General features: G+C 37.8%; 3 protein-coding genes across 5 annotated transcripts in view; 1 reads left to right on the top strand and 2 right to left on the bottom strand.

The window, feature by feature from the left end:
* The window catches only part of LOC306965443 (protocadherin-15-like), a 494,180-nt gene that overhangs the window by 67,520 nt on the left and 413,982 nt on the right, over nucleotides 1-12,678 (bottom strand). For all 3 annotated transcript variants that reach the window (XM_079559864.1, XM_079559865.1, XM_079559863.1), the window contains one exon: nucleotides 11,495-11,635. In XM_079559864.1, coding sequence (XP_079415990.1) covers nucleotides 11,495-11,635 — 141 coding nt within the window. The remainder of the gene's footprint in view (nucleotides 1-11,494; nucleotides 11,636-12,678) is intronic.
* LOC306965476 (uncharacterized protein) lies at nucleotides 3,157-5,787 on the bottom strand (the record flags this gene model as incomplete). The annotated part of the gene is made up of 8 exons (XM_079559941.1): nucleotides 5,644-5,787; nucleotides 5,244-5,368; nucleotides 4,713-5,159; nucleotides 4,358-4,628; nucleotides 4,031-4,236; nucleotides 3,796-3,940; nucleotides 3,608-3,717; nucleotides 3,157-3,465 (listed from the first exon to the last, which is right to left on the bottom strand). The coding sequence occupies exons 1-8, from the start codon at nucleotides 5,708-5,710 to the stop codon at nucleotides 3,157-3,159; spliced, it is 1,680 nt and encodes a 559-aa protein (XP_079416067.1). The 5' UTR covers nucleotides 5,711-5,787.
* On the top strand, nucleotides 6,096-10,034 carry LOC306965484 (uncharacterized protein; the record flags this gene model as incomplete). The annotated part of the gene is made up of 5 exons (XM_079559952.1): nucleotides 6,096-6,443; nucleotides 7,194-7,328; nucleotides 7,726-7,788; nucleotides 7,883-8,727; nucleotides 9,629-10,034. 5 exons carry the CDS (start codon nucleotides 6,096-6,098, stop codon nucleotides 9,630-9,632), a joined length of 1,395 nt encoding a protein of 464 aa, XP_079416078.1. The 3' UTR covers nucleotides 9,633-10,034.

Here is a 12,678-nt window from a genome sequence, read left to right as displayed (position 1 = left end):
ATCCATAAAGATTAACAACAATAAATACATTTGTTGCTGAACTCATGTTTCTATCTAATTATTGAATAACAAAAATAAAAAAAAAATGTTTTTAGTTTTTGGTTAAAATGCGATTAATTGTGATTAATTAATCACAGACCTGTAATTAATTTGATTAAAACATTTTAATTTGATTAAAACATTTTAATTTTTTTAATTGAGTCCCAAAACCTATATATATATATATATATATATATATATATATATATATATATATATATATATATATATATATATATATATATTATATATATATTACTGGATATATCAGTAATATATCCAGAAATCAGCAACACTCTGGATAACTAGGAAATGAGGCCCTATGTAAAAAATCCTGAAATATCCCTTTAAGTCCAAAAGTGCTAAAGTGGAGATGTCGTTGTAAAAGTGGAGTGAAAATGGGTCCTATATTGTTTTGTAATGTCTGTGCCTGTACATTTCTCCCTTCTTTAGCCCTGGCTATGGCCCCAGCTGTCTCTCAGAAAGGAAATGACAGTTATTTGGTTTAAAGTGTCATCTTGGTCACCTTTTGCCATACATTTGCGTACAAAATGTGTCAATATTTGTTTTTCTTTTAAAACTAAGATGTAAAGTGAGTAAACTCGCTGACAATCTCGACACTGACCACTGCGGGAAACATCTTTGTTTGCACTTGCCATGTCTTGCCTCTGAAAAAGCATCTTCAATTCCACTGTTTACAAGTTTTTGAGTAAACCAAGTCTAACTCCTCCCTACACTGGAGGGACACAAAAGTCAACCCAGAAATGAACAACGGTCTTTAAAACAACCCAGTGCAGACGGCGACATGACAACCCTTTCTACAAAGCCTCTCTAAAATGGTGTGCATTGTCTTCTTATAGATTGAATCAGCTTCGAGTTTCATGAGCAATTATGACGATCCATGTAATTGCTAGCATTAGTATGTACAGGACAGTGCCCATGGAGCTGGCGCTGTGCGATATTGACTATTCATAGATGCATTAAATGGATTGAGTGTGCACACTTGTTTGAGCGCCATCCATCACTGTGCAGAACTTTTGTCAGGAAAGTCTCATAAAAATTCAGACATCCCTGGAGTATGCAAGGAAAAACAGCTCCCTGTGATTTACAAAATTGGAGCTTTAGCCAAATAGTTTGAAGGCCATTTATCATGTTTATAGATGGTCACAGCAACCGCATAAATGATTCAGTAAAATACAGTCCTCGTAATTAAGATGCTCTTTTAGGTGCACATAATAAATTGTGCACAGTTATATCGCGCCGGGACAGGACTATATCTGGCAGATGAAGCTTTTTTTTGTTGAGAGTGCAGAGAAGAAACAAATGATGAAAAAAAGAATCCAAAGTGAAAACTGCCCAAGAGTGTTAGATTATGTGGCTGGAAAATACATCTGTCTGCTGATCCTTGAGTGAGCAAAATCCTTTGTGTTATTCATGTTACCAAACAAAAAATCTAAATATATCATATATTTATTCTTTATGTATTGTATTGTTGTATCTTTGCTTTGTGCACACCATGAAGCGGCACCACGTGTTCAAGACTCATTTCCCCACAGAGGGACAATAAAGTACATATGAAGCCTCGGCGTAAATTTCTACGCCAAAGCCGATCCTTTCTCCTGCACAGTCTCGTCCTCTTGCCAGCTGTGCTGCATCCCACCTCCGCCCCATCACCACCTCTGGCCATCGTTCATCCATGTCCGTCCTCTCTTTCCACCATACCTCTCCAGGCAAAGACCTCCCTATCACTCATTTAACCTGCTCAGGCATACGAACATAAATTCATAGCACCAGTGTCTTCTGCTGGGGTCTTGCTTCACGCCAGTCCCGGGTTCAATCCCCGGGAGTTTGCATGTTCTCCCCATGTCTGCGTAGGTTTACCCTCATGCATTGAAAACATGTAGAACTGACCAGGATAAATTATATGTGTGGGTGAATTAGGGGTGCGCCAACATATCGTTGTAATTTTTCTATATCGCTGTGGACACAGTATAATTTATGTTATGCTCAGCTCTATCAGAGCAGCGTAAACACTGACTGTGTGAAATGAAGGATGTAAATCGCTTGAGTAGCTCATATTTGTGAGGAAATTAGTATGGCGCTAAAAAAAAGAATGAAATATCTTTGCTTTAATCTTCCGAATCGGCATAAGGCTGCACTGCAAAAAGTCCACTTAAAAAAATAAGAAAAAAATATGCTAAAATAAGAAAAGTAACACTTAAAATAAGCAAAATTATCTGCCAACAGAACAAGAAAATTTTACTTGGTAAGATTATCAAAAATAAGAAAATAATACTAGCCCTGTATGACCCACAGCGATCTTGAAATGAGTATATTTAGACCCAAAATAAGCAATATTGTCTTTTTTCAAGCTATAATGTTTAGAACAATTTTCTTAATATCAGAAATATTCACTTATTTTTGGCCTTTTTAGATTTGATTACTATAAATAAGAAAAATTAGCTTACTAAATAGAACTTGAAATAGGCACAGCTATTCTAAAAACAGGCACATTTCACTCAAATGTAATTTTTTACAAGAAAAATATGCTTAAAATCAGAATTTATTTTAAGACTAAAAACCTTAAAACAAGAGTTATATAATAAAACAAAGAACATTTGAGATATATCTTTCAACTCTTTTATTGTGCAAAATCAGTTTCAAGACCACAGCAAGAAGCAATAGCCAATCTCTCACACATGACTCTATTAACATCATTGAACATAAGGCTGGGCAATTAATCGAAAGTTTCGAAAGTTTCAATCTCTACTTTGGTCAATCTCAATAATCGCATGGGACTTTGTAACAGACAGGTTTAAAGCCATTTCTTTGGTACAAACAGTACCTAGTTTGGGAGTTTGGACAATACAACGGAAGACTTTTGTGCGTAAAAGGAGACTTGATGAAGACGTATCTAATTTTAGGAATCAGCAAGATTTATTAAATTTATCATGAAAAAACAAAACCGAAACAAAAATTGAGATTGATCAATATGGGGAAAATAATAATGATTACTTTTTTTCCTAAATCAACCAGCCCTAATTGAACAGGAGCCACATTTTAGGAGGGACTTACTGCTGCTGAACGACTTAAACTAAAACTGATGTTTCAATGGTCTTATTCATGAAACTTTCTCCATTCAGCCATAGCTTTTTTGTAGGAAGTAGTCATGTCCTTCTCATGGATGGCATCTAACAAAACCTCCGTCTGTAGCACAGACAGGAGGGTACCAATGCACTTGGGGTATGTGAAGTGAAAGGTGTAATAACAGCCAAGGAGATACATCACACTTTCACTGAGGTCTTCTTTGGGGAAAGTAAGCAGAGGAACCGTTCCAATGGCCAGGATGCAGTTTGTCTCACAGACAATCACCACAGGGCTGCCCAAGGGTCTTGATTGAAGGTAAGTGTTGGGGTCCTCTGCTGACTAAAACAAACAAGTAATTAAATCTTCACCCAAATACATAAGTTTGAACAAAGTACATGATAACTGAAACACTCCTTAACAACTGGGACAAACACAAAGACAGAACGTAAACATAACAAAAAAAAATTAAAAATATTCTTACCGTCAAAATGTGAAACAAAGCATCACTTGGGTGTCCCAACCTCTTCGGCAGAGCTACATGCGAAGGGAACATCTGAGGCAGTACTTTCAGGACAGCAAGTGCATTCTTTACTGTTTAAACAATAAGAATACATCATAATCATTTTAGGCCTTTGTGTATGTGGGCAACAGCAGATAAATCATCCTTACCTTGGTCCTGCAATGGTGGCCCTATGAATTTTTTGAACACCCCATAAAACTGCGCCTGGTTAAAAAATCTCAGCCAACGTTTCTTCAGCTCCATTGTGAAGAAGGGGTTTCCGTTATCAAGGATTCGGTGAAGTTCATCGATGATCTAACAGTGAGAGATTTAAAATAATACAAATAAATTAAGAGGCCTTTGCTCTAGTGAAATATACAAGTTAAGTGAGAAAAAAATACTTACATGGCCAAGTTCTTTAAAACATGGATAAGCCTGCAGTATCTTCGTAGGCCTGTCCTGTTCCTTCATCACATCAGAGTCAATGAAAGCCCGTCTAGATTGGAACTCCAGTTCCAACAGCTGAGATACATCTTCCTTGTTTGGTTTGTTCTTAGTTTTGTACATGTCCTGTAGCGTTTTATAGTGTCTTGCTTGGCTCTGTGGGCTCTCTGGGAATAGATAACAAACAAAAATTATACAAAAAGTAAAACAATACAACATGATATAAAAATTAAAATATTTTCCAATAAGCATTTAGTAAATGTAAAAGTAAAGTAAATTCTAACCTACCACTCAAGAGATCCACCTCTTGGGAAGTATTTGCAGATGGAGCTGACTTCTCTAGGATCACAGTTGAGGAAGAGGACGAGGCGACTGATGAGGCAGGTGAAGAGACTGAAGTAGGGGAGGAGAAAGGTTCATCACTCTCTTCGGTGCATATCTCCTGGCTGCTCTGGAATTTTAGGCTTCGACATCTTTTTCTTGATGGGGTTGCTCCTTGCTTCTTTTTTGGAGTTGTCACATTCTGAACCCTTTTCAACAACTGCTTCTTCACCATTTCCTTAAAAAACAAAATAATAAAAACAAAACCATTACCATTGGTAACAGATGAGAAAATCATTCCTTAACAAAATGAGAGACTTACCCATTCGGGTGTACTGGGCGTAGACTTGTCTCGAAGCATTGGGTAGTATTCGACTAGACGTTTAGCCATGGCAGTCAGTTCACGGGGGCCTGGGTACTTAAAATCATCCTCGGACGCTCTTTTGATAGCAATCATGCTTGTAACTGTATTCCTAATAAGTCTACAGCGCAAGTCTTTTGACATGGTGTAGTCATTGTCTTGTCCAGCACGCTGCTTTTCGAAGTAAGCACTTCTTGCTAGTTCTAGTTCTGTGTCAGTGTATATGACATACTCTGGACTAATGAGCCGCACCTTTTTAGTGGCGCCAGAACAATCTTTATGTTTAGGTTTTGGAGAATTGAAGGGTGTTGGAGAGCAGATGTTGCTGTCAGAGGAGGAAGAAAGCAAAGGTGTAGATGGGCTGTCAATACCAGAAGTGTCAAGGACTGGGCAATCTGATTTCTGACTCTGCAACATAAACACAACAGACATTTGGCCTCAGTTCTCATAGTTTGGGGCAAAACATTTCTACAAACAATAAATACAGCTCACCTCCATATCGCCATGAACAAGTTGCCAAATGTGTCTTCTTCGTAAAAAGTTTTCTGGTCCAGGAAACAGGTCTCGCAAATCCTCCTTAGTGAGGCTGGGCAACATGGTCATCTTCACACCAGCAGCTAATAAAAACAGATATTTTCATAAATATGGCAGTTATTACAGTTTAAACTAAATAGTCCAACCAGTCGTATAAGTGTGCATTAACTCTTTTGATTGGAAAAGAAAAAAAATCTGTATACTTGTAGCACACTGACATGAAATAATTCACATTAATGACAAAACCAGGTGACAAATGTCAAGGTTAAACGCAAATTAGAAGTTGAAGTAGTCTGTTAACACAAGCTAGTTAGCATTTAGCATGTTGCTAAAAGATAATACGGTACACACATTTTACCTTTTAATACTGAGGCTGTTACACTGTCAATCTCTGGATATGTTTCGCTCGCCCCATCTTCATCCATGTTGGCTCTTTGAGATATCCAGCAAACACCAAACTAAAAAGTGGAAAGATAAAAACGATTTTTCTTTTTGAAAATTAACCGCTGCTTCTGTTTCACCGCCGAAAGAAGGGCGCCGCGCTACGTAGTTTGCCGCCAATGTTGACGCATCTATCGGAAGATACCAATTCGCTGAGAGGGGGGAGCGTAAAGTCAATGTTATGTCGCCATTTAATCGCTAATACGATGTTAATTTTGGCCAAGAACACTTTTTTCTTTACATAAAGTATGTTTGGATAATAATATGTGACTGACACTCGCATTACCAGTCTATCATGCGTCAAACGTGTATGTCAATATTTTACGAACCCCTCCCTAAGCTAAGAATGTACTTAACTAGCTTTGGGAAATGCGCGTTCGTTTGGAACTTATTGACATTGAGCTCAAGAAAACAATGGTCTGGCGCTGCTCCATTTGTGCAGTTTTTACCACTTTTTCATTGAAGCTCTTATTGAGCCACATCAACAGACAGCATAGCCGCAGTCCGGACTTTTGGCTGCTATGCGGTATCGACGGGTGCACGGAGGATTACAGGGTTTACAATTCATACTACCATCACATTAAAAGAAGACACCCGCAGTACTTACGTGATGGTATCCAGCCAACTGATGAAGGAACGGGAGGTCAAACGGCGGAGGGGCGAGACGCAGGTGCACAAACATCGGGGGAGAACAGCTCCAGTTTGCCGCTGCTGCAAGTAAGTTGTGTCTTTGAAAGCTAGCGTTAGCTTGTTTTGTTGTGCTAATGAAAAGGGGCGCGATGCACAGTTTGTGTACGAATGTGATTTTGCTGTCGCTGTGTTGTCTTTGACACCTTTTTTATTCATTCCTCTTCCTTATTTGTGGTCTGTCCATAATCCGACTTAACCTCTTAACCCCCACCTGAACAGAGCACATCATTTCCAGTTTGGCTTACCACAAATCTATATACTTCTTGAAGAAAGTGTTAAAAAAAAAATAACAACAAAAAAACGCAATGAAAAAGCCCCCAAAAAACAAGAAAAGTTGCAACAACAAAAACACAATAGATAAACCACAATAGAATCAACAAAAGCTCAACCAAAAATATGACAAAAAAGTGATGAAAAAAGATCTGTTGTGATCAGTTCTGTCTTTGCTTTCAAATGAGGTTTTACTTGACCTAATAGTCTGTAAGCACCAGTTGAGAAGCTTTAAGACTTGGGTAAAGTCGAACTGGAGAAAATGCACTGGGTTTAGGTGGGGTGTTCTCAAAATCCAAACACGCTGTTCCAATTAAAGTTTTTTGTTTTGTTTTTACATGCATCACACCCCTTCTTTTAGTGTAAAAAGAAAATATTATACTTTTAGAAATGCCATATCTCCCATTTTACTCTTTAAAAAAATATATCACTGACCTAATTAAGAATATTTTATTTGATGCTGTAAACTACTGCAATTTTATTTACTAGTGTATTTATGTTTTTCAGACCACTACAGAGGACTTTGTACAGCCTGTCTCACCTCCAGCAGAGCAAGATAATATGGATCAACCATTTCAGACGCCTGACTCAAATGAAGAGGAGCCGGACACAGAACAAGATGGAACTATTCCTACTGCAGAAGTATGTCCTTGCATCATAGATGATGGAAAAATGTATATCTCTAGAAACATAAGTCATGTTCTAAAATCATAAATCTACTTGATGCAATACTTTTAAGTGTAGTTCTATCATATTCCTTCTACTTTTATTATTTTTTTGAAATATCAGTTGAGTACAATAATTGGTTACTCTTCTGACATTGAGTAAAAGTATTATTCAAGTGAAACAATGTTTATTTTGACATAGGTTATTGGACCATTCCCGCACTTTCATTTGAAATATTTCTACATTTTCACATTTTGTGTGTAATTTTCAGTGAACATTGCTTTTACTTTAATACATATTATTCTGCCTAATGTACCAACTTTATATAGTTCTTTGTCTGCATGTACCTAATTAGACTTTTTTTCCCCCCAAGAATCTCAGAAGACATGCCACACTGTTTGTCATCAATACCAGGGCCAAGTCTAACATATCACAGGTAACTGCTGTCAATTGCATTCTGTTGCACTTATATTTTTTAACATAGCACAACCTGATAACAAATATATATTTTATCATTATTCATGTTTCAGAAATCTGTGAACACCATTGTTGCTGGAGTACAGCAGTACCAGTCTTCTCTAATGGACCACCTCAAGAAGCAGATGGAGGATGTGCTAAAGAAACATTCTGGAAATGCCTCCTCAAGTCAACTGGAAAAGGATGCCCTGGATGTATTTGACCGGTTTGTTGATCCATTTGCTGAGGTGGCAACAACCTTTCGACAGGACAGTATCATGAAGAAACAATTTGATTCTTTGGAAGCAGAGGAAATTCCTGTTGGTCAAATCCTGAAAAAAAAAGGTGCAGGCTACGCTATCAAGAGCAAAGTGTTTTACTATGTGCCGTTAGTTGAAAGTCTGGAGCAGTTTCTTTCACATCCCCGGATTTGGTCAATTGTTGAGGTGGGCCCTAAAAAGTGCAATGAAGGACTTGTTTATGACATTATTGATGGTGAGCTGTTGAAGTCACACCCTGTATTTTCTACCAAACCAGATGCACTACAGATCATTCTGTACACTGATGAAATAGAGATTTGCAATCCACTCGGGTCCTGTGCTTCAAAAAACAAACTACTAATGGTGTACTACACATTAGGAAATATAAACCCAAAATACAGATCAAAACTGGCTGCCATTAGGCTACTTGCCATGGCAAAATCTGCAGATCTTCGACAGCCTGGGGTGGACCCCATATTGAACAGAATTAAGAAGGACTTGGACAAGTTGCACAATGGTGTTGAAATTCACACAGCTAATGGAAAAAAAACAGTATATGGTGCGATGGTCTCACTCTGTGGAGATACACTTGCACAGCATGAAATGGCAGGTTTTAAAGAGGGGGTCGGCTTTGCCTTCAGTAAGTGCAGACACTGTGAGTGTTCCTTTCAGGACATGCAATCCCAATTCTGTGAGGATGCATTTACTAAAAGATCTTTGGAGAGGCATGTGAGACAATGTGATGAGATTGAAAAGGCACAAACAGACCTGCTTCGCAACAGTCTAAAAACAACGTATGGAATTAACAGAAGGAGTAAGCTTGTGGAATTTCCCTATTTTGATATCATCCAACAAACACCACAGGACATTATGCATGTGATCCTGGAGGGCATCGCCCCACTTGAAGTAAAATGTGTTTTGAATAATCTCATTCAATCAGGACAGGTGGATCTGGACTCTGTGAATTCCGGTATACTTGGTTTTCCCTACTCCCCTCTAGACGTTAGAGATCGACCCACACCAATATCTGTTAACACATTAATGTCCAATGACAACAAGCTGAAACAGTCATCCGGTCAAATGCTTGTGATGTTACGGATTCTGCCATTTATTTTGCCAAGCTTGGATGTAACTGAAGAGGGTCAACTGATACTGGAGCTGATAGACATTGTACAGATTGCATTTGCTCCACTTCTTTCAATTGCGACCATCTCAAAGTTAAAAGTACTGATTGAAAATCATTTGAAACGTTGGAAAGAGCTCTTTCCTGACCGCAATGTAACACCTAAGCAACATTACATGATTCATTTACCATCTCAGATACGATCACTTGGTCCAATGGTTAGACACATGTGCATGCGTTTTGAGTCAAAGCATGTCTTCTTCAAGCAAAAGGCTACAAAACAAAACTTTAAAAACATCTGCAAGTCTTTGATCAATCAAAACCAAATATATGAAAGCTGTCAAAATGTTGATCCTTCAGTGCACCCTGTTTTCTCAAATGACCGTGAGTTGGGACCTGTTTCGGAGGTTGGCAATATGCAAAGTCTCACCGAAAAGTTGAGAGTATCCTTGGGTCTCAGTGATGTACAGCACGCGGTGTCAGTGAAATGGATTGTCATTAACAGTAACAAATACATAAAACAAAAGTCTTTGGTCTTAGCTAAAGTACATAACCGCACTATCCCACAGTTTGGACAGATCAAAAACATATTTGTTGTCAATAGTATATGTGTTTGTTTTGAGTATCAGCTATGTCGGACTGTGTGCTTTGACAGACAGCACATGTGTTATAAGGTTGAAGTGCCACATAAGGATCAGGACACTGAGGTGGTGGACGTGGAGAAGTTGGTGGATTACATGCCTTATTACATCTTAAACAATGGAAATCAAACTTATGTACTAATCAAATACTATCTGACAGATGTTATGGAACTGCACTGCAACTGAATGGTTTCTTTCCATATAAATGTGGCTGGCTGTAATATTATTAATGATGTATGAACATGCCCAGCTGGTGATAATGATGTAATGTAAGAGCAGCTTTGATTGTATGCTATGTGGACTAAATAAATTGCTTGGAGAGAATACAGTTTTGTCTTCTGTTTTGATACTCATATTTTTCAATTTGTCTTATTACTAGATTATGCAAAATCTTAAAATAAGAACATTTTACTTATGAAACTCCAGGTGTGGTCCTTTGATTATTGGTCAAACATCTTAAAATGTGTAAAATACTTGATTTAAGCCTAAATGTACTTATTACTAGCTTTTAATACTCAACAACAAGACTATTTCACCTCATAAGATAATTAAGTAATAATTGTCTTAAAACTAGCAAAATTATCTTGCCTGACAATTTCATTTTGAGCAAAAATAACTTCTCCGCAAAAAACAATACTTTTTTGCCTTAAATTAAGAAATTATATCTTGCCTAGATTTCACTTTTTCCAGTGTGGAATTTTGAAGTAATTTGTCCGTTGTCAATTATATCATCAAATATGTCGTTATCGGGACATGTGTTTTTTATATCGTGATAGAGATTTTAGGCCATATCGCCCTGCCCTCGCGTGAATGAATGGTGGTGGTCGTGACCGTGTGTGGCGTGAATGAAGAACAAATCCCCTACACGCTTGTGTTATGTGAAAAGTGCTAAACAAATAAGCTTCCATTCCATTCTACCCTCAATGGTCAATATGGAGGATTTGTAGAAAAGTTTGGCTACGTCTTAGAATATTTTAAAACTTAGGGCCAGATTGTCAGAAATATTAACTTGAAAATTCAATGCTGTATACAGTATGTGCATTTGTGTGTTTATCTTTACTGTACTGGACTGTTATATATATACAGAATGTTCCTCCCAAAAGAGGAACATTTGATGTATTTTAGAAAACCAGCAATTAGACCTACTTTTCAACTACAAATATTCAACAATCCCTCTAAGCGTGTAACGTTCCACACCTACACACAAACTGAATGCCATAGCCCAGAACGTCTTCCTGATAAATAAAACATGTTTATTTCTGCCTGCTTTATGTGAGTCATGACTAAATAAGTTGCTTTTTTACCTCAACGTAATGTTGTTCCCGCTTTCCCTTCCCATTAAACCCATAAGCTGCCACCATTTTTGACCATTCCAATGCTCAAAACATCTATCTGCAGGCGTATAGCACTATGTTGACTAGCAATGCTGGTAATTTCCATTTCAAAACACTTCACTCCCGGCAGCCAGGAGACAGACTCAGACACATAATCCAAGCATTCTCTGCCAAACGGAAAGTTAGGTGCCGAAATGAAACTAGATTTCCGTACATTCATTACAGTTACAAGAGCGAAATCTCCGTTGTATCGGAGACTCGATACATGTGAGAAAAAGTACATAACACAATAAAGCATCACTTCTCTTGCACACATTCCTTTACTCACATTTAGAAGGCACGCGCAGGTTGGACATGACAACGACCATGGAGTCGGCTTGCACCCTGAGGACATATTCGGTCACACTTTCATAATCCAGCGGTTTGGCTGTGGCGATCACCCCGGTCTTGTTGTTCACCTTAAAATGGCCTGCCAAAGGAATAGAATCATGAAATACAAAACTAAAGAATGGAATAAAAGTCAAATTCATCTTCATCAACACATACCAAAATACAACATGATGAAACAGCACTGACCGCATGGCTACGTTAGAGTTCCTTTGGTACCTTAGCAATGATATTTAACGCTTTGAATCTCTATGTAATTAAATGAGGAAGGAGTAAGAGATTGTGCGGGGATGCATTTCGGTAGCTCTTTATAATAACTACACCTTCTGTAGCCTCAATAAATGATGAGTTAACACTTAATTCATCATGAACAATTCATTAGTCAACCTCTTACTGAGCGTATTTTCTCCAGTTCGGCTTTACCTAAATATAAAAGCTTCTTGACTGGAGAGCAACAGTGTAGCGCCTCATTTGAAAGCTAAGACCAACAAAAGTGACCCTAGCTTTTTTGCTACGTTGTCACCTCATTTTCTGTCACATTTTTTAAGCTTTTTTGTCGTGTTTTTGTCTCTTTTGTGCCACATTTTTGTCATTTTTTGTTGCTTTTCCAGCATGTTTTTTGTTGTCTATTGCTTTTGTTGTGTTTTCGTCACATTTATATGTAAAATTTTTTGCGTTTTTGATGGTTTTTGCTGCTTTTAACTCATTGACTGCCAATGACGTCTATAGACGCCAATTGAAATCCGAACGTTGACTGCCAATGACGTCTGTAGACGTCAATTAGGTTTTTCAATGGGAATAGCTGCAGCAAAGCCTTGAGCATGTCTGGTGTTAAAATCTTAGTTATGCTGCCTAATGCTGCCACCTAGTGACTCAATAAATGAAATACAAGTTATTTTATTGGCAGCATTGCTCTTTCCCTTTCTCAGCTTTTTGGTCAGAAAACAGCATTTTTCTAATTTCTACGGACGATTACTAGAGAATGGAGGTACAAACAAACTTTTTTTTTTAGATGAAAGAAGAGAGTCTGAAAACAGTCAAAATCCTGAAAAACCTGGGGAGCTCTCTGATTTGAAAATGACTGGCAGTCAATGAGTCAACAGCTTTTGCTTTTTGCTTTTTTGT

Source organism: Gobius niger (assembly GCF_951799975.1).
Source record: "Gobius niger genome assembly, chromosome: 7".
Lineage (NCBI taxonomy): Eukaryota > Metazoa > Chordata > Actinopteri > Gobiiformes > Gobiidae > Gobius > Gobius niger.
The sequence above is the reverse complement of the archived record's forward strand: the minus strand, read 5'-3'. Positions and strand labels throughout refer to the sequence as shown.